At 40.9% G+C, this 22070-nt stretch overlaps 1 protein-coding gene across 2 annotated transcripts in view; it reads right to left on the reverse strand.

The window, feature by feature from the left end:
• The window catches only part of MAPK11 (mitogen-activated protein kinase 11), a 56585-nt gene that overhangs the window by 16219 nt on the left and 18296 nt on the right, over positions 1-22070 (reverse strand). Inside the window, exons 2-9 of one of the 2 annotated variants that reach the window (XM_050936342.1) lie at positions 19755-19884; positions 18594-18652; positions 16683-16794; positions 14838-14867; positions 14660-14707; positions 11338-11452; positions 11147-11218; positions 6907-6986 (exon numbers count right to left, since the gene is read on the reverse strand). In XM_050936342.1, the coding sequence (XP_050792299.1) occupies positions 6907-6986; positions 11147-11218; positions 11338-11452; positions 14660-14707; positions 14838-14867; positions 16683-16794; positions 18594-18652; positions 19755-19884 (646 nt within the window). The remainder of the gene's footprint in view (positions 1-6906; positions 6987-11146; positions 11219-11337; positions 11453-14659; positions 14708-14837; positions 14868-16682; positions 16795-18593; positions 18653-19754; positions 19885-22070) is intronic. The other variant, XM_050936343.1, reaches the window with a different exon arrangement.

A 22070-nucleotide genomic window follows, 5' to 3' on the forward strand; every position in this document is an offset into this window, starting at 1 on the left:
TACTTTCTTGCATGGAAACTATAGGCTAAAATGGAAATCAACCATTACTCAACAGAAATCATCAGACATCTGTGCATTTGACTATATTTGTGCCTAATCTGTGCTGATTTATTAACATCCCAATTCCTCATTTAAGAAATCCATCAGTGATTGTAGGGGACCAGGCCTGTTTTGTCTTCCAGCTATCTCCAACTGAGACCAATATTAATTTAGCTGTACCTTGTTTACTCACCAGCCTTTCCTCCATGTCCTTGTCATCTCCACAGAAACCCACCCGTTAGAGCCCAGAGTATTTAAATAATTCAGAATCTGCAATACTGAAAGTGGGATTATGGGCTAATCTCAAATTAAGACATCATATCTTCAAACTAACTCAGAAACTTGTTAGGAAACATCTGGTGAAGTTTATATAAAGATTTCCTGCATTTTTCCAGTTTTTAAATCCTCTGTTTATCAGTGAAAATAAGTTTGGATTCTCCATTTAAGTCTTGATCCTGCTTTGAGTGGAGTGTGGCTGGGAATGCACAACTGTTGCTCTTCAGGACAAGTATGAATGGAGGCCACAAGCAACATTAAAAAGTAGACATAGTCCTCTGAGCAGAAGTTGAAAAGTAAAAGGAACAGGATGCAGATAGAGAATGGGCTTACTTGACGAGATGGGAAGGTAAGTGCTATCCTCAGCCTGAAAACAAGGTATACAGTTATGGACCAGCTTCCCTGGTATTACTCCAGTAACTTGGAGGTAATATAGCAGGACTCTCATTAACTGGGGTCTGCTGCTCTTGGTTCTCCTGTACTCTGTATGCTGCACAGCACTTCTTCACCTGTACACACAACATTTTTAACCTAGGATGAAGCTATAAGGAAGCAAAATAAAACCTTCTACTTTACCTAGATTAAGAAACTGACAACAGGTTTTTTCAGTGTACAAGAGAAGAGGATGGGCTTTCATTTTAAAGTTAGAGCAAGAAAGAGGGATTTTAACCAAGAGCCAAATATTTTGAGAAACTGGTGAACACTCGAAGGCCTCACTGACTATGCCAGGTTGCTCCATTGTTTTGTCTGACCCATCAGGCTAAAAAACTCAGGTACAGGCCAGATCTCTGGTAATGTTAGGGCCAGCAAAGGCCCTTATACTATTGCTGCTGGTGGTGGCCAAGTTGCAATATAGGGCAAGCCCTGGGGCTGATCTAATTTGTGCCTCCTGGTGCCATTTCCCCTATGGGGTTTGAAGTAATGAGGAATCACCAAGCGCAGGTCTCCCATGGTCACACTTCCATTCATCTCATCCCTTTCCTGGTCCCCAATATGCCCCGCCACCCTGCTCCAGAATTCCCCCGTCCCAGGGCTTCTTTGGAGGTGATATAGAGCTGGCTCTGCCCCGGGTAGAGGTGTATGTTCTGCAGTGGGGGAATACACCAAACAAGTGGGGAGTCATAAAGGAGGCAGGGTCTGTATAGACCCTTTGTGACTACTTTGGACCAGCTAACATCCAATGCAAGGGGTGAATTCCTCCCCCAAATTCCCAATTGCTTTAGGAAAATCAGAATTTTAAATCAAGTTTTAGATCTACAAATACACCAAAATGCAAATTTTTAAAGCTTCTTCAACCTCATTTCCCATCACATGATCTTCCAAGGAATCACAAAAGACACCTCTGCAAAAAAACCATAAACTATATACACCTCTACCGCGATATAACACTGTTCTCGGGAGCCAACAAATCTTACCATGTTATAGGTGAAACCACATTATATCGAACTTGCTTTGATCCACCGGAATGCGCAGCTCCCCCCCGGAGTGCTGCTTTACCGTGTTATATCCAAATTCGGGTTATATCAGGTCACGTTATATTGAGGTAGAGGTGTATATATATAAAAGATTCCTGGCATCCATTGATTAGACTTACTGGGCTTTAGTCAGTGAACATCTAAGAACATGCAATCGTTTGTTATTAAGCGAGTTTCATATTTGCAGATAAGATAGTAAAATATTTGTGTAAAGCTCTGTACAGGAATATCAAACAAATGACATTTGTACAGGCAAATTAGTGCCCAACTGGGACACACTCACAAAACTAAACAGACTTGCCCTCCAGATAAGGCATAGTCCTAGGAATTTAACCTGTAAGGAAATATTACAGTGGTTTGAGCATTGGCCTGCTAAACCCAGGGTTGTGAGTTCAGTCCTTGAGGGGGCCATATAGGGATCTGGGGCAAAAATGTATCTGGGGATTGGTCCTGCTCTGAGTAGGGGGTTGGACTAGATGACCTCCTGGGGTCCCTTCCAACCCTGATATTCTATGATTACCACCAGAAATAAAACCACCCTTTGGGGCACAATCACACACATACAAACACAATCTGACTCATTCAGGTGGCTCTGAAACAGAAGAAATGAACTATGAAAAGATAAAAGCCACCATAATAAGAAATCTACCCTCCCCATCAGTGAGCCCACAAAATTACTCTGAGCATTAACGAGTTACATATGATACACCCCTGAACCTAAGATACATGCAAAACACAGAGGTTTGTACTACACTGGCCTCAAGAACAACCAAGTTGACCAAGCATTGGAGAGCCCTCCCTACATTTCTTGGCTGGCCCAGTCTCTCAGCACAGGGTATGGAGGGAGAGCCAACTAATCACCTAATTCCTGCCTCAACTCTTCCCAGGAGCCTGAATGCTCACAAACTGTGGGGCTGCCCCAAGCCCATAACGGTTACATTTAAAAAAAAATAAAAAGCTGGAAGTTGCAAGAAAATAGAGTGTTAGCCTGTCATAACTGACTTCAGCTGTAGGCAAGTCTACAGCTTGCGACATGAAGGGGTAAATTGTCACTTGGGCCTTTGGGTTGATGAATTTGGGGTCTACGAAGGATTGGTGGATAGCTGACACTTGTGCCCCCGTGTCTCTCCATGCAGTAACCTTCTTTCCGCCCACTCTCAAATTTTCCCTTCGCTCCAAGGGTATTTGAGAGGCATCTGGGCCTGGGGATCTTTGGTGTGATGGTGGTGTAATGAACTGCACTCGGATGGCGTTCTTTGGACAGTTGGCCTTGATATGTCCCAGTTCATTACACTTAAAGCATCTTCCATCTGATGGGTCACTGGGTCGAGGTGAGTTACTGGAAACTGGTAAGGTGGAAGAATAGTGTGTCTGTGGCTTTACTTGGGTTGTAGGTGGGGTTTTTTGCTGCCCTCGGTTGTAGGGTTTATGGTCGGTGTGCCCTCTGGGGTATTCGTTCCCCTTGACAGTAGCTTTCTTGCTTTCTGCCACTTCCATCCATCTGGCTCCAATCTCCCCCGCCTCGGTGAGATTTTTGGGTTTTCCATCTTGTATGTACCGTGTTATGTTCTCAGGAACACCATCCAAGAACTGCTCCATTTGTATGAGGAGGTGCAGTTCTTCCAAGGATTTAACATTGTGTCCTGATATCCAGGCCTCATAATTTTTCCCAACGTAGTAGGCGTGTTTGGGAAATGACACATCTGGTTTCCATTTCTGGGTTCTGAAACGCCGACGAGCATGATCCGGGGTTATCCCCATTCTGTATCTGGCCTTGGTTTGAAAACGTTTATAGTCGTTCATGTTCTCCTTAGGCATTTCAGCTGCCACCTCTGCTAAAGGTTCACTGAGTTGTGGCCTCAATTCTACCATGTACTGGTCTTCAGAGATGCGGTACCCAAGACAGGCTCTTTCAAAATTTTCCAAGAAGGCCTCAGTGTCATCACCTGCCCTGTAGGTGGGAAATTTCCTGTGATGTGGAACCATAATTGGCGAAGGGTTGTTAGGATTGGCTGGCGCATGCAGCCCAGCTTGCGCTAAGTCCAGTTCATGTTTTCTCTGTTTTTCCTTCTCTTCACTTTCTTTTTGTTGTTATTCCATTTCTCGGCGGTGGGCCATGTCTTCTTCTTCTTGTTTCCTTCTGTGGGCCACCTCCTCTTCTTCTAGTTTTCTTTAGTGGGCTGCCTCTTTGGCTGCTTGTTCTCTTTTGTAGGCTGCCAGTTTGATGCTTTCTTCCTTTTCTTTCATCTCCATCTCTTTCTGTTTTATTTCTAGTTCATGTTTGTTTTTTTCCATCTCTCGCCTGTGCTCGGCGTCTTTGATTTGTTCTTCAGCCTCCATTTTTGTCTTGGTAGGCATGGTTCCTGTTTTCTTGTGTTGGGGTGCCCTCTGGTGTTTATTGTCTGAACTGCAGGCTCTGTTGCCTCCTAGGGTCTGCCTAGCAACAGTGCCTTTTTCCCTTTCTTCCTCTAGCTAATCTTTTCAATGTAAAGTAAACCAGAAAAACCACTTTATTTGCATGTGTATAGTGCTGGTATTTGCCTCCTAATGGGAGTGCTATTGTCTGACAAAAGACCTGTTTGTCACAGCTTAATGGTTCCTTGCTTAATATGCAAGCCAGAAACTGCAAGAGAGAGCAGAGAAAAAAAAATTCTCTCTGGTTCCTTTTAAAACCAAACCGTTCCTCTCTGCTTAAAAGCCCCTAGCAGAGAAAAGAAAAATATAATATTCCTACTGGCTTCTGGATTCTATCTATCTCACCACTGCCACTCATGTCATAACCTAGTCCCAGATTTGGACCTTAGCGTCCAAAATATGGGGGTTAGCATGAAAACCTCCAAGCTTAGTTACCAGCTTGGACCTGGTAAAGCTGCCATCACCCAAAAAATTAGAGTGTTTTGGGGCACTCTGGTCCCCCCAAACCTTCCCTGGGGACCCCAAGACCCAAATCCCTTGAGTCTCACAACAAAGGGAAATAAACCTTTTCCCTTCCCCCCTCCAGGTGTTCCTGGAGAGACACACAGAAGCAAGCGCCGTGAATCTAAACAGAGGGATTCCACCCTCCCCGTTTCCAGCCTTGGAAACCAAAAGTACCGAGAGCTAATCTCTCTTCCCCCCTCACCCAGAGGGAATGCAAAGTCAGGCTAGTAAATCTAACACACACAGATTTCCCCCTGACTTCTTCCTCCCACCAATTCCCTGATGAGCACAGACTCAATTCCCTGGAGTTCCCCACTAAAGAAAACTCCAACAGGTCTTAAAAAGAAAGCTTTATGTAAAAAGAAAGAAAAATACATAAAAATGGTCTCTGTATCAAGGTGACAAATACAGGGTCAATTGTTTAAAAGAAATATGAATAAACAGCCTTATTCAAAAAGAATACAATTCAAAACACTCCAGCAACTATACCCATGTAAATACAAAAGAAAACAATAGAAACCTTACTGCCTTACTATATTTGTACTTACAACTTGGAAATAGAAGATTAGAAAGCAGGAAACAGAAATCCTCTCATAGCCGAGAGAGAGTCAGACAGAAGACCAGAACAAAGGACTCAGACACAAACTTCCCTCCACCCAGACCTGAAAAAGTCTGGTTTCCTGATTGGTCCTCTGGTCAGGTGCTTCAGGTTACCTCTTTCCAGGTGTAAGAGACATTAACCCTTAGCTATCTGTTTATGACATAGCCTAGCCATGTTAGTTTCCTCAATTGTTCAACAGATATGAATATACTGGTAAGAAAAACATTAACACACACAAAGGCAAAAAACCAAAACCAAAACCAACAAAAACAAAAAAAGCCTTCACAGAATGAGAAATAAAGCACTGTTAGAAATCCAGCTAATCAGCAAAAAGGTGTTAGACCAGCTTTATTTACTTGTCACCTATACAGCTCTTATATTCTGCATTAAGTGTTGGAGTAGCACATTGAACACAGAGGTAAGATACTGACTGCCTGAGTGACAGTCCATCATGCTCCTATGCCACTGAGCGCCTCAAAAAGCAGTCTCATGACCACACAGATTTCTCCACCAAAAATGTGTTCTTTCTCCTTGAGGTCTGTCCTCTGATGTTCTAGACAGTAAAAGCAAGCAAAGGTGGTTGCTCCAGGGACTACTCCGGGAGCCATGTAAAGGATTTAGCCATGTAAAGGACTATATATGTAAAATATGTAACTAAATGAGCTAAGCCAAAGTTGTTACTGCTGAGAAGGTATAAATATGCTGTGGTTTATCTCACCAAATGTTTATTATATTGTGCCCATCACCATAGCATTTCAGTGCCTTGACAGCCCAACCCAGGTCACAAGTCTCAGCTAATTAACACTCCTAAGGACTTCCCCCGGGGCCTCTATTGTTACTGCTTAAAAACCTAGCTTTTTGATAAAAAAAAATTAAAGAAATTATTATAGATTTAATAGGGAAACACACACAAAGAGAAACAGTAGTTTGGATAGAAAACATTTGTTTTAATGGGTTAACCCATTCATGCATCTTATGTGTAGAGTTTTAATTATAAAATTATGCCTTTGGTGTCGCATAATGAAAGTGGATCCCATGTAAGCAGTCAGCAAAGGTGAGCGCGTATGAGCCACAAAACTGGGATCCAAACAATATAGCCCTACTCAGAACACAGTGGTATTTGGATCCAGCATTTTTGTTTTGATGTATCTCTAGTATTGAGGGTGCAAAAACTAAACAGAAATCAGTTGATAATAATCTAATGTTCTTTGCTAAACATCAGTTTTATTTATTTTTCAAAGTACTGCAGAAAAAGAAAGGCTCATCCAAATTGACTGTGAGATTACTGAATACATTCTCACATATTCAGTGATTGTTTTTTCAAGAACTAAAACTAATCTCTAACATTTTTAAGAGCACCTAAGCAACTTTAGGAGATAAGTCTCATTGAAAGATGAAATCTTCAAAGTTACTTTTGAAAATTTTTACCCCACTTGCTGAATATTGCCACTAGCAGCAAAAAAGCAACAATTTTAAACAGCTTTTTGTATTTGGAATTGAGCAGCACGCTATCTAACACAACTAATGGCATACCACCCCAATTATTATGAAAAAGTAAATTAATAACTCAGCTAAATTATGGAACGGTGAACTCACATGTTCCGATGATATTTTCTTGAGAAGTTCAGAACTAGGTGTTCCCACAACTTCCATTATTCTCTTTAGTTGGTCAATATCTGCAAGTATTCAAGAAAACTCCAGGAAAGATTGTAAAAGTAAGCAACAGACAGGCCTTGTGTGTTTAAATAAACCCTGAACTCCTGCAGATGGTCAGATCCTCAGGTGGAGGAAAGGACACTGTTCTATTGACTGCAATGGAGTTAGCCAATTTATACCAACTGAAGATTAGGTCCAGAGTGTCTTATTGTCCACTGCCCAGAACCTTGTGTATTCATTTACACCTGTGGAATGCGAGTGTAATATGCTATCACCAGTGTAAGGTCCCAGTTCAACACAGCCATATGCCTAACTTTGAGTTGAATGGAATTAAAGCATGTGCTTAACAACTTCAGCCTATGCTCAAGTGCTTTGCTGAACACGGATGACCGCTGACTCATGGGCTGAGTGGAGAATTCTATCTGGGTAGCATATTACACCCACTTTGCACTGGGCCAAAGGAGCGTAGAACCAGGCCCTTAATCTTTAAAATGTACATCTTATGAGTCAGCATATGATCTGAAAAGTGAACCACATTAACACTTCCTCTAGTGATTCAAGATTAATTTAAGTCTGAGTGAAGCTGATGAAACATTACAACCCTAGATTGTATTTTACAAGGGGAAAAAAATAAAAATAAAAAAAAAACCACCACACACCCTGGTAAGTCTATATTATGTAAAAATTCTGTTTTTGGAAACAATACACACCACCTTACCAAAAATAGTCAGAAATACCACCTTAGTCAAGGGATGCGAAGCAACAGATATTATTAAGAACATCTGAGTGATGCTCTGGTGCCATTGTTGACAATAGGGTCTGACTGATTTAAACACTACAGAAAGCTCAATGGCAAGATGTTACCATGTCTTAGTTGTTTTTCAGGGATCTATAATATCAACATGCCTTTTCCAAACATGGCCATAGTCTAGCTTTAGCTGCAATGTTAGGATTTTTTCACTTTTTCAGAGTAGTGAGAACAGTCAGGCCTGGTCTACACTACACAGTTAGGTCGACGTAAGGCAGCTACTATGGCCTGGTCTACACTACGCATTTATACCGAATTTAGCAGTGTTAAACCGATTTAACCCTGCACCCATCCACACAACGAGGCCCTTTATATCGATATAAAGGGCTCTTTAAACCGGTTTCTGTACTCTTCCCCGACGAGAGGAGTAGTGCTGAAATCGGTATTGCCATGTCGGATTAGGGTTAGTGTGGCTGCAAATTGACGGTATTGGCCTCCAGGCGGTATCCCACACTGCACCATCGTGACCACTCTGGAAAGTGGTCTGAACTCGGATGCACTGGTCAGGTAAAGCCCCGCGAACGTCTGAGTTTCATTTCCTGTTTGCCCAGCGTGGATCTCTGATCAGTATGGGTGGCCATGCAGTCCCAAATCCAAAAAGAGCTCCAGCACGGACCGTACGGGAGATACTGGATCTGATCGCTGTATGGTGAGACAAATCTGTTCTATCAGAGCTCCGTTACAGAAGACGAAATGACAAGCATTTGAAAAAATCTCCAGGCTATGATAGACAGAGGCCACAGCAGGGACTCAGCACAGCGCTGCGTGATAAGCATAACGGAAAGCCAAATAATCAAATGGATGCTCATGGAGGGAGGGAGGGGGGACTGAGGACTCCAGCTATCCCACAGTCCCTGCAGTCTCCGAAAAGCATTTGCATTCTTGGCTGAGCTCCCAATGCCTGTAGGGCCAAATACATTGTCACGGGTGTTTCAGGGTATATCTCATCAATTTACCACCCCTCCCCTCCCCGGTGAAAGAAAACAGCAGCATCCCCTCCCCTTCCTTTCCTGATGGCAGACAGTACAAAATGGTAGAAAACCGTCATCATCCCGTGAGTGCTCCTGGCTGGCCTCGGTGAGGTCAGCTGGGGGCACCTGGGTAAAAATGGGAATGACTCCCTGTTATTCCTGGCAGACATGCAAAATGCTGGGTAACTGTCCTCATCATAGCAGCTGGAGCCTGAGCTCCATCGGCCCCCCACCCCATTTCTTGTCTAAAGAAAAGATTCTGTACTCCCTGGACTATCATAGCAGCTGGAGGCTGCCTCCCCCCCATTTTATCTCGCTAAAACGCCAGTGTTTCTTATTCCTGCATTCTTTATTACTTCAACACACAAATGGAGGGACGCTGCCACAGTAGCCCAGGAGGGGTGTGAGAGGAGGGAAGGAATGGGTGTGGTTGTTGCAGGGGCACCCACTAGAATGGCATGTAGCTCATCATTTCTGCGGGATCTCTGGGGCTCTGACAGGGAGCAGCTGTGCTCTCTGGCTCTCAAGTAGACTTGCCCCATATTCTAGGCAGGACTGACTCTATTTTTAGACCCGGGGAGTCATTCCCATTTTTGTCCATGCACCCCCGGCCGACCTCAGCGAGGCCACCCAGGAGCACCCATGACAGCAGCAGATGGTACAAAATGATTGATAACCGTCATCACCACTTTCCAGTTGCAAACGGTACAAAATGATTGATAACCGTCATCTCATTGCCAATTTACAATGGCAGATGGTACAATAGGGATGGTAACCATCTCTGCTACCTTGCAAAGGCAAATGAATGCTACTGTGTAGCACTGCAGTACTGCCTCTGTCAGCAGCATCCAGTACACATACGGTGACAGTGACAAAAGGCAAAACAGGCTCCATGGTTGCCATGCTATGGCGTCTGCCAGGGCAATCCAGGGAAAAAGGGCGTGAAATGATTGTCTGCCGTTGCTTTCACGGAGGAAGGATTGAGTGACGACATTTACCCAGAATCACCCGCGACACTGTTTTTGCACCATCATGCATTGGGATCTCAACCCAGAATTCCAATGGGCGGGGGAGACTGCGCGAACTATGAGATAGCTACCCACAGTACAACACTCCAGAAATCAACGCTAGCCTCGGTACATGGACGCACACCACTGAATTAATGTGCTTAATGTGGCCGCATGCACGCAACTTTATACAATCTGTTTTACAAAACTGGTTTATGTAAAATCGGAATAATCCCGTAGTGTAGACATACTCTATGTAAGTGCCCTACTACACTGACATAATAATGCCACCTCCACAAGAGGTGAAGGGCTTAGGTCGGTGAAGTTAGGGTGATGCAGTGTCTCTGTAGATGCATTACTTACATGGGCTGTTGGCTGCCTTGACAATTTCATGGCTCCAGAAACTGAAAAGAAAGCTGGATAGCTACAGCCCAGCTCCCCCCAGCACCAAACTCCCAGACGGCTGCTGCCCAGACGCTCCCTACTTCCCACTCAGGGAGGCAAGAAGGTGGCTCCAGCAGGGAGCTGCATGGAGCTGAAAGCCCTGGCTCTCAGTCCTCTAAACTGTCTCTCTTCTGATAAGTGGAAGCGTTCTTGGTGAGGACGCGCACCAACAGAAGAAGGTTAGCGTGGACATCAGCTTCTGCAATAATTACTGTGGTTGCTATAAGTTCACTTAACATAGGTTGAGTTAGGACAGTAGTGTAAGCATGCCCTTAGTGTGGAACACAACAGAATCTGATGTACACTGTGCCCCTGTTTTGTATGCAGAAATGATGTGATCTAGCAATCATTTCTTTATCATCCAGTCTTCAGTCTCCTTTTTCACTTCCTCTGCATTTCCTTTTACTATTATTCTACCCTACTCAGCAACTGCCTTTTCTGCCCTCCTATCAGTCAGCGAAACAACACAGGCTGCAATAGAACCCATCAATATTGCACTATGAACCATAATAGTCCCACTTGTTTATGTTGGAATGAGGGATTTTTATGTTGCCTCTCTTGCCTACATACAAATAAAAACAACAGTTCTACAACAGTAAGTGACATGCATATTAATTCAATTTTAATAAATGCATGTTGTTTTTGAGAAGCTGCACAAATGAAAGAAATCAATCCTTCTGCAATTAGATCATTATTTAAATATCAGGCAAAAAATAAAGATTGCATGTAGCTTCTTGTGGTTTAAGAAAATCTGTTATTGCTTTTTCTTGTGATGGTTGTTATGTTCAGCAGTCATATATAGTAAATTGAACAATTAGCAAAGCTCGGTTTGCTGTATTGAAGGCTTGTTACCTGGCAAATATAGCCTTAAGAACATTTTGGTGATTAGAGAACATGAAGAACTGTTGTGCATTTGCACTTCATGTAACTGCATTTTATGTTAAGGATACAGTCATTTCCTGGAAAAAGAGCCTTGCCTTTCAATAGCTCTGCCATGATGCATCCCACTGACCAAATGTCAACTGCCAAAAATAAAGAGAGAGATATGCATGATAAATATAATAAAAATGGTTAAATGCAAGTTGCTTTTTCCTGTTGAGACTATATTGTTTGTAGTTTTAAAATAAGTATCTTACTTCACCTGTTTGATTATAGTGCATCCAGTTTAACATAATTTCTGGGGCTCTGTACCATCTTGTTGCTACATATCCAGTCATTTCATCATCAGTTTGTCGGGCTAAACCAAAGTCTAAAATCTACAGAAGAAAAAAAATAAAGATTTCTCATTATTTTTTATTATAGGAGTTGATTTGTTCCCTGTTGTTTATTTCTGGCTTACTTCAGCCATCAAAATACCTCAGCTGGCAATGAATTTGACCCTCAACATTTCATACCCAGCCCAAATTTGCTCCCCATCTCATGCTTTCTGGTAATACTAAGAAAAATGGAGTCTTTAATGACTAAGAACCTAATCTTGATGTCAGTGGACCAATTTATGCAGTGCCCCATTAAAGTAATCGGGGCTATGTGCTAGTGCCAGGGTCTCTCCATGGTAATATGATGGCAGAGTTGGAGCTTAAATGGAATTGGACCCTTTTACACGAACTCTGAATTTGACCTTCAATTTATTTTTCCTGTAACATTACATTGATAGCAATAATCACCACTAGTATATCAGAGCTGAAGAATATCAACAAAGAAAATTAAGCCTGAATAGTATAGGTATAAATGCCAACACCCAAAAACATCAGATCATGACATATTAAAAGCACCACTGTATTACTCACAAATGCCCCAACGTTTCCTTAGCTCAGCTATTTGTGCTTAGGTCTTGTAACACATATAGCATTTATTCAATCACACACATTTTGATGCCACTAAGAAAGGCATATGTAAGCTGCACAAGAAAAAGCTCACAGAGTACCATCTAATATCCCATAGAGATGAAAAGTGAGTTTTTTAAAAAAATACCACACACACATTTGATGGCACAATATTACCCACTGAATGCCCTCCTTTTGGAAAGCTTATGTCCAAGAGAAAGAATTATGTTTCAGTTTATTTCTTTGCTTTCTGGTATCTACTTCTATTTATTAATTTTCTCTAAATAGGCAAATAATGAAATACAACATCTGAAGCAAGAGCCAGATGAATAATTATTAGAATCTGCAACACTAAGAACATAAGAATGGCCCTACTGGTCAGACCAAAGGCCCATCTAGCCCAGTATCCTGTCTTCCGATAGTGGCCAGTGCCAGGTGCCCACAGGGAATGAACAGACCAGGTAATCATCAAGTGATCCATCCCCTGTCGCTCATTCCCAGCTTCTTGCAAACAGAGGCTAGGGACACCACTCCTGCCCATCCTGGCTAGTAGTCACTGATGCACCTATCCTCCATGAATTTATCTAGTTCTTTTTTGAACCCTTTTATGATCTTGGCCTTCACAACATCCTCTGGCAAGGATTTCCACAGGTTGACTGTGCGTAGTGTGAAGATATACTTCCTTTTGTTTATTTTAAACCTGCTGCCTATTAATTTCACTGGGTGACCCCTACTTCTTGTGTTTTGAGAAGTAGTAAACAACACTTTCTTATCTACTTTCTCTACATCAGTCATGATTTTATATCCCTCAATCATATCTCCCCTTAGCCATCTCTTTTCCAAGCTGAAAAGTCCTAGTCTTATTAATCTCTCCTCATATGGAAGCTGTTCCATACCCCTAATCATTTTTGTTGCCATTTTCTGATCCTTTTCCAATTCCAATATATCTTTTTTGAGATGAGGCGACCACATCTGCACACAGTATTCAAGATGTGGGCATACCATGGATTTATATAGAGACAATATGATATTTTCTGTTCTATTATCTATCCCTTTCTTAATTATTCCCAGCATTCTGTTTGCGTTTTTGACTGCCCACTGCACATTGAGTGGATGGTTTCAGAGAACTATCCACAATGACTCCAAGATCTCTTTCTTGAGTGGTAACAGCTATTTTATATGTATAGCTGGGATTATGCTTTCCAATGTGCATTAATGTTAATAAATAAAAAGTAAATTTCATCTGCCTAGGACAAGGAAAGGCATTTCACAACAATGTATTTTTAGATTTTTCATAATTGATCATTTCTTGCTCAAATATGTTGATACACTTTTAATTTCCTTTTTGGCTACTCCTTAAAGCACCACCAATTTAGATTTTCCCATAATAGTTTGGCCTCATACAAGTGAATTAAGTTATGAAAATAATGAAAAATGGAATGTAACCCAGTCAAAGAGTAGGTAAGGAGAGAGGAGGTTGGGTGGTGTGTAAATTCTAAAAAAGGAGATTAGAAGTCTTCTTTATCACCCTGGAGTATAAAGAGTAACATGGACTTTTATAAAGAGAATGATCAGGCAAAGACTTCCCATAATTCCTCAAAAATGAAACTCCACATACAGGCATGAAAATATTAAAGGCCAGTCGTGATATTTGCTGAGCTTCCTCAACTTCCACTGAGCTGAACGGAAGCTGTAGGGGCTTTAGTCCTCAGGTCAACTGCACTGTACTGGGTGTGTTGTCAACTACTGTGATTTTGTTGCTGGTCTCATGGAATCTGGTGTTTTCTTTAAAATGTCAGAGTAAAACCGTCATCATCATATCTCTGCGTTCATTTTAAAAAAATGAAGTGTGTTCTGATTCTGATGACTATGGAGAAAGGCTGGAAAATGGGAAGGGAGTGTCCCTAAAGGCTGAGAAAACTCAAGCTTTTGGGGGTTGGGGCTGTCTTCCTGTTCTGTATTTATACAACACTTAGCACAAGGGGATCCTGTTCCACCATTAAGGCTTCTAGGTGCTACGATGATACAACTTATAAACAACCAACAACAACAACGATAATCCAGAAGGCCAAAAAACAAACAAACAAACAAAAAATGATTCACGATTTACTTTAAAAAAAAAATCATGATTTTTGGGGCCTGACTCATGACTTTTGAACACCTGGGGTTGGTAATACTGCCGTTTGCTTTACCAAAGTACCCTTTTATATATTTCAGCCATTTTAATCGTCGTTAACTTTCTATAAGTGTAGGTCCTGTACATGTAGGGTAGTTGCTGCACGTAGTGCTTCACATCAACATCTGGGGCCAGATCCTGGAGTCTTGTAAAGTGGAGTATCAGCTAAAATGTAGGGCCCATAAGCCCATTTGTTAACCTAATTGCTTCCTATTCTCAGTTTTTAAATGTTAAGAGGATTTTTATTCACAGTAAACAATTTGCACATGGTACCTGAAATAGTAGTTGATATCTGTATCCTCACAAATATTGTTAATACAATTTATTTTTTCTTTGCCAGTATGGCAACAGTAAGTAAATACATGGATGTGTACTAACATCAAAACGGCAGTTAATGTTGGTTCAGAAAAATTCTAGTTTCAGAGATATTACAAGAACCTTCATCACAATAGCATGAATCCTACCCTTAATTCACAGTCTTCATTTACAGCTAGGTTACTGGGTTTCAAGTCCTGTATCAGAACAAACACAGCGTTAGTCATGCACACCTAACAAGGTTAAATTAGTATTGTAACAATATCAAGCCTGGCACTGGGCAGTGCACACTGCATTGATTCATATTCTCTAGCTAACTGAACTCACCCGGTGGATGATTCCAGCTGAGTGAATGTACTGTGGAAGAAAAAAAAAAAAAAGATAAGAAAGCAGGATTAAAAAAAAGGTGGAAAAAAGGTAACAGTCACTTGTTCTATTCATATATTTTTGTCCACTATATTTGGTGGTTTTATAAAGAGTTAGGAATGTTTCCTGATCTAAATCTTATCTGAATAGCAATCACAAATACTAACAGGCAGGTAGCACAAGTGTCACTGACTTGCTCCTAGATATAAGTGTTCTCTCTCTCTTTCAAATATGAACACTTCAGGAAAACTAACCATGAAAATTACACTGACAACCTTAGAGCTGTAATACACACCCATCTATCAAAAGTTGATTGACTATATAGTATTTGATAAAAAGACATTCATTTCATTTCAGTTTGGACCTCCATTTTGATCATCTGCATCCACATGCCGCCAGGGCCGGCGCTACCATTTAGACGACCTATGCAATGGCCTAGGGCGCCAGAATTTTTGGGGGGCGCTATTTTGCCGGGGGGGGCAGCATGCGGGTCCGGTGGACGGTCCGCTGCTGGAAAGGCTCCGGCGAAGCTGCCGCAGTCATTTCGGCGGACGGTGCGCTGGTCTAAAGGCTCCGGCGGACTTACCGCAGCCATGCCTGCGGCAGGTCCACCGGAGCCTTTAGACCAGGGGACCGCTTGCCGGCATCACTGCGGCAGCTCCACCGGAGCCTTTCCAGCAGCGGACCGTCCACCGGTATGACTGCGGTAGGTCCACCGGGGCTGCGGGGGGCGGCGAAATGGCCATCCGCCTAGGGCGTGAGAAAATCTGACGCCGCTCCTGCATGCCGCCTTCCTATGCAAGTCAATGGATCCATACCCTAGCTACAACCTAGACTCTTCACACACAAAATACACAGCTGTGTAACTGCATTTATATCGAAGAGGGATAGCGGGTTCGCTGCAAGGAGATATTCATGTGCTCATTTTAAGGGAGTCCTTGCTTTTCACAACAAACAAGAGGAACACACTCTTAGGATGCTGATAAGATAAGGTGAAATCTGAGCAAGGACTTTTAAAAAAGAACAGTTCCATATTTCAGGTACAATTTACCTGAAGTTTGAAGAGCAATTGTACTTTGAAAAATGACTGCTTAAACGGCATCTTGCGGTTTCATGTTTATCGTCTCTCAGTGTCTCTTTATCAAACTTTGATCAGTTTACAAGTAAAAAGATGTATTTGTTTCTTATAATTTTCAGCCCTGTGAACTTGCCTTGGGATGTGAAAGTCAACATGGGTTTTTTCCTTCTTGGCACATCAACAACAGTAAAGAGGGTATAATTAGGCCTGCAAGATCTTTATTAATGAGCCAATATCCAAGAAAGAAATAACCTGATGTGCTTTTCTTATCCAAGGGGGAGTTTACAGCACTGACAATTAGAAAAATAGACATATATTTTATGTACAAATTGAGCTGATTAGATATGAAATTACTGCGAGTCTATAATATTGTAATCCCACTATACCATTTTACAAGTCATAGGCCCCAGTCCTGCAAATGCTTACAGAGGCGCTTAACTTTACACATAAGTAGTCCCATTGAAATGAATGGGGCTACTCATGTGTGTGAAGTCAAACTTATGTGTAAGTATTTGAAGGACTGGGGTCTTGTCTTTAGTTCTGAAAGGAATCTGGGGAGTTGTAAATTTATTATAGTTTATAAAAATAAATCACCAGATATGTCATGAGTATTTGTAAGTCTATTCAGCTCTGAAAATGAATTTAAATATTGCTCTTCCAATGAATTATTCATTATTACAACATTTTGGTTGCTCAGTATAAAATAAATGCCATCATGCAGCATGTACCTTAAGACCTCTAAGCAACTGGTAGATGAGAAACTGTATATGGTCATCTGTTAGCTTCTGGCACTTTACAATGTTATTCAAGTCAGCACCCATTAAATTTGTCACAAGATACCTGTAAAAATAAAATAACTTATTTCTGACAAGCAGCAGGTAAATCTAATTTGTTTAATTTAATACTAAATTACTCACTCCCGTGTATATTCCTTCTCCATCCATCAATAGTGACATAAAAATCCCCTCCTTCCCCCAAATTAGGAGTTTAATCACTTGTCAAGCTAAGAATAGATCCTTACAGTCCATAAGACATTTAATGTCATTTTGCCAGACAAGTTTGTACAAAGTCAGTAAGTTGGGCAATTTAAGAAAAAAACATATAACAATGGTAGTTCATAGCCACAGGTATGTGGTCAGTGTATTTTCACTGCAACTGTAGCAAGCCAAACAATGATCACAGAACAAGAGAACTGTTGTCCAGGAAAGACCACACTGAATCTGTCTGGGTTCCCATCTGTTCCCAGTGAAGTCAAAGGCAAATGTCCCATAAAAAAGTCAGGCCTGGTTTTGCTTGTGAGGCTCCTGCTTCAACACAGATTCCCTTCAATGAGTAGAGATGGACAAAATTTGAGTCCCTTGGGACATTCTGATATTTTGAAATTAGTTTTCATTCTAAATTGGAATGAAAAGTCAAAATTCACAGAATAGAAAATTCTGAAAAATTTCCATTTGGAAATATCAGAAGGTCCCAAGGGACTCAAATTTTGTCCATCTCTACTCATTGAAGGGAATCTGTGTTGAAGCAGTTTTTTTGACTGAAACAAAAACTTTTTGACATTCCTTAATCAAATCTTTCATTTGGTTTGTCAACCAAGATCGAATTGTTTTGTTCTGACTCTGTTCAACATTGAAATGTGTTCACTTTAATAACTATGGTGCCTCATGGGAGCTATAGCTCAGGTACCTCGTGCCCTTATTCACGAGTAATCCCATGAATGGAGCGAGCAAGGGTTATGTGATCAGACCCCAAACATCCAGGCTAATACCTATAACTGACTACATTTTAAAAACAAATATTTGAAAATTAAGTTTTTTTATTTATTGGCACTTCAAGTGTTCAAAGCATTCTATCAACTTTAAGCAATTAATTTACTGGCTATGCCTTAGATTCTAGATTCTGAGGGTCAAGTATCAGAGGGGTAGCCATGTTAGTATGGATCTGTAAAAAGTGACAAAGAGTCCTGTGGCACCTTATAGACAGAAGTATTGGAGCATAAGCTTTCGTGGGTGAATACTCACTTCATCAGATGCACGATTCTGAGAGCTTAATCCTGGCCCTATTGACATTAATGGGAGTTTTGCCATTGACTTCAATAAAGTCAGAATTTCACCCAGTGTGTTTCTCCTGAAAGACTGAGGGCCTAATCGTTCTCTCACTTGCTCTTGACTTACACTGGAGTAGTAACTCCATTAAAGTTAATGAAGCTACACCAGTGTAAAACTAATATTAGATGAGAGGAGAATCAGGCCCAGAGATGTCATCACCCACTGCAGAATATTTTCCTGCATTCCTTACATGGCTGACGTCACACATGCTGGCTAGAACAAACACTCCACATTCAAAACAAGGTTAAGGTGATCAGACCACAAATTTAGTGGGACATACAGAAGATCAAATCACATGCCAGGTGCAGTAATAGAGTCCCTACAATCTATTAAGTACCATGCCCTAAGGCCTTCGGGCAGAATCCCCTTCTCCTTTTTTTGAAAAGGGGACCAAAGGCACATTAGTCTCTCAAAGCCCATTTTGGCTGTAGCTAGACTAGAAAACTGTGTATCTGTTTTCCAGCAACAATGAAGCATCTATCTTCATAGCTTACCAATTAGTCAGTCACACTGATGTTAAATTTTACTTACACTTCATTAAAATTTTCTATTGAAGTTGCTGGTGTAAAAACATCTAGTAATCCTATAACCTGAAACAGAAAAGGTGATCTCCTTTTTATTTCAGAAATTCATGAGATAACACATCATTTATGCTAGCTGTCCTTAGAATCCCTGGAACTATGTATATGAACAACATGATTTCACCCTGAATATTTAACAAAACCAGCATAGTACTGTATGAACCTGAATGGAGAGGACTGGTTTTTGTTGTTTTGTTTCTGACACTAGAAGAAAAATTCTCTCTCAGCGCAAACCAAAATTACCTTACTTTATGAAAAAATGGAGCAAGACTTCTTACAATCTAAGGTCAAGAAGGAGGAGACCTAATCTCCCATTATAGAACAAGTACTGTATGATTTCGATTTGCTTCTGTTGTACTTAAAACTAAGTAATGCTTTACATGTTTTCTTGTAACATATTTACTGAAATAATTGTAACCTCCCTCCAGCATACTTTTCAATCTACTGTAACACCACTTCTCAACTATGAGTATTGAGTAATTTCCTGTCAGAGACTGCAATCATTTTCATTTCAGTTTAAGTCTGGGAAATTAACAGGAATTCCCCAATTCACCAAGGTACTTAAGCATCTGCCTAACTTTAAGTAAATTGGTAATCCCATTGAAATTGATGTGACTGGGTTTAAAGTTAGGCACATGCTAAGTACCTTGCTGAATCGGGGCCATAAATCCTAGCAGCTTGCACCCAGGTCAAAGATCAAACTCAGCGTTCAGATAAGTATGTTATATTCCCATTAACTTCAGTGAAAGCTCTATGAGTGTATATAAGAACAGAATCTGGCCTTAATTTCTCAGTAGAATCCCAAACTGACAAATGCAGATTTGAGTTTTATTTGGGTTTGATGCTTTACTCTGCCCTTCTCTACTAGTGTAACAGCACATTTTCAACAAAAGACACCTTGTTAGTATCTATTAATATCCATTCATGTCAATGGAATTCTTCCCATTGGCTTCAATGGATTTAGGATCAATCCCCGGACTAGCAACCATTTCTTGGCAAGACAGGGATCACATATACTTTACCAATATAAGCGTAGGTAAAGTAAATTAAACTTTGGTTTATAAACTTTCTTTTATAGAAACAGAATGCAAAGTACAAACTCTTGACTTACATTTTCATGTTTCATGTGCTTAAGCAACCTAAGCTCTCGATAGGTCCTTCTTGCATGAATAAGTGACTGAAAAGGTCTTGAAAGCTTTTTTACTGCCACCTTCTGTCTTGTTTTGGTATCATATGTTGAACTAAGAGAAAATTTAAAAAAAATTAAAAAACATGATCTACCCTGGCATTGCTAGGCAAGGCCTCATGATGTAACAGTTCAAAGTCAACATGAGAAAGTTTGAGTTTATGATTCTATTTCCTCCTGCTTTATCACCTGAAAGTGATCTCTGGGAGAGCTATTTGGAGACAACCTCCAATATTCAAAGATAGCTCTCTTGCAATCCTCCTAACAAATTACCAACTCCTAATGATATTGTTCATCCCTAGATACTACCCTGTCCCCATCTAGCATAGAAAATAGCCAGAGAATTAGCTTCATTAATTTTGCTTTCCAACTCCTGCTCAAACTCAAGGCGCTCTTAGGGAATATAAGGATTTGAAGTCTAGCCCTTAGTGTACAAACTGGAGCCTTTAGTAATTATAGGATGCTGCCACACTGTCTAGCAAATATTAATTATGCCTAGCGAGCATTTGCATGGTATATGACGTCTTCATAAATCTACTGACACCAGATTAAAATTTCTAAATAGCCACTGTCAGACTATAAAAGTTGCCTCAGGAACTATTACTAACAAACAAATCACCAGTATAAATGAACATATATGCAATTAAGGCTCCAATCCCACAAACATTTAAGTATGCACTCAATGTTACACATTTGAGCAACCCACAGTCTTCAGTGGGAGTACTCAGATACATAGAGTTAAGCGTGTACGTAACCATTTGAAGGAATAGGGACTTAATTTTCAATACAGTAGCAAGTCCATATAACACATGGCAAGCCCCAAACAAATACTGTGCATTATGTTGCAAATGAGGGGAAAACTGGTTTGTTTACACTTTATCTCCTGACAATGCATAGGACATTTGAAAACTATTTGTTCAGCTAAATCAATAATCAAACTCTACCTCCCCTATTTAATACCATCCCTGCATTTTTACTTTCCCAGTAAAATAAATTCAGTTCAGCTAAGAAAACTGTGAAGTTGCCTAGCGAAAGTGTTGATAACACAATCTGCAGCTGCTGGAGACAGCATGATCATAAAGAGATAATCTTTAACACATTATCTTACAGGAAGCCTTTTACTGAGTAACAATCTAGCTGAAAATTCAACAATAGCATGTGTAAGAGTGAGATGGCAATGGTTAGTAGTCATACTATATATTTTAATGGCTCCCAAAATTGTGCTAAGAGCTCCTGCACAAAGACATACGTTTTGCCATAAGTAGTTCACAAACTAATGCCCAATTCCTGTACTCCATGTGGATGGCGCTCCACATTTGCATGGCACCTCACTGAACTGAATGGAGCTCCATGTGGGGCAGAGGTCTACTCATCTGCAGCCCGTTGCAGGATCAGGACCTCTTTGCTGACTAAACGCAAAAAATGGACAAACAAGACAATGGGGAAAAGTAGAGGACAAAGAACCAGGGCAGCATCAGTAAGATTATACAACTAGTTATCTTAGATTACATAGAAACGCAGCAAAGGCCAATGCAAAGCAGGATGGAGCAATGAATTTGTTTTTAATTATAGTTACACTGAAAGAGGAAGTAGACTTAATCAACAAGTTTTTTGTAGGGATCAGCGAAGAAGTGAGTCAATCACGAGATGAATGAAACAGATAAGCAATTATTTAGTCAGATAGTTTGTAAGCATCACAGAACTGGATCTTAAAGAGGGATTTAAAGTTGGAGAGGGTAGTGGGTCTGTAGATCACACCAGAAAAAAGAGACTACATGAGTAAAGGGAAGCAAGCACAGGCAGGTGCAGGAAAAGGCTGGCATCTCCAGTGAGAAGGGGCAGGCAGAGTGATATGACAGGAGAGTTGGCCTGACAAATAGGGTGGAGGCAGATTTATGTAAGGCATGATGGTGACAAGGAGACAATCTGATGTAGCTTGAGCAGGCAAGGAAGGTGATTTTAGTGGCTATGTTTTTCATGACTGGAAAAGGGGATGATGTGGATAGGAGTAAGTTGTAAGAGAAATATGTAGCCACATGCCTCATTAGCATGATGAGGCCTAGATCTAAATCCTAGGGTGAAATCCTGACCCCACTGAAGTCAATGAATGAAATATATTGATTTCAGTGGGGCCAATATTTCACCCCATGTGTCCTCTGGAATACCTGTTCTTCACTTACATTCTAGATCTTTTAAACTTGGCACATTTCTGAGGAAGGAAATGGATACACAGGTGGCTTA

Source organism: Gopherus flavomarginatus, chromosome 1 (genome assembly GCF_025201925.1).
Source record: "Gopherus flavomarginatus isolate rGopFla2 chromosome 1, rGopFla2.mat.asm, whole genome shotgun sequence".
In the NCBI taxonomy this organism is placed as follows: domain Eukaryota; kingdom Metazoa; phylum Chordata; order Testudines; family Testudinidae; genus Gopherus; species Gopherus flavomarginatus.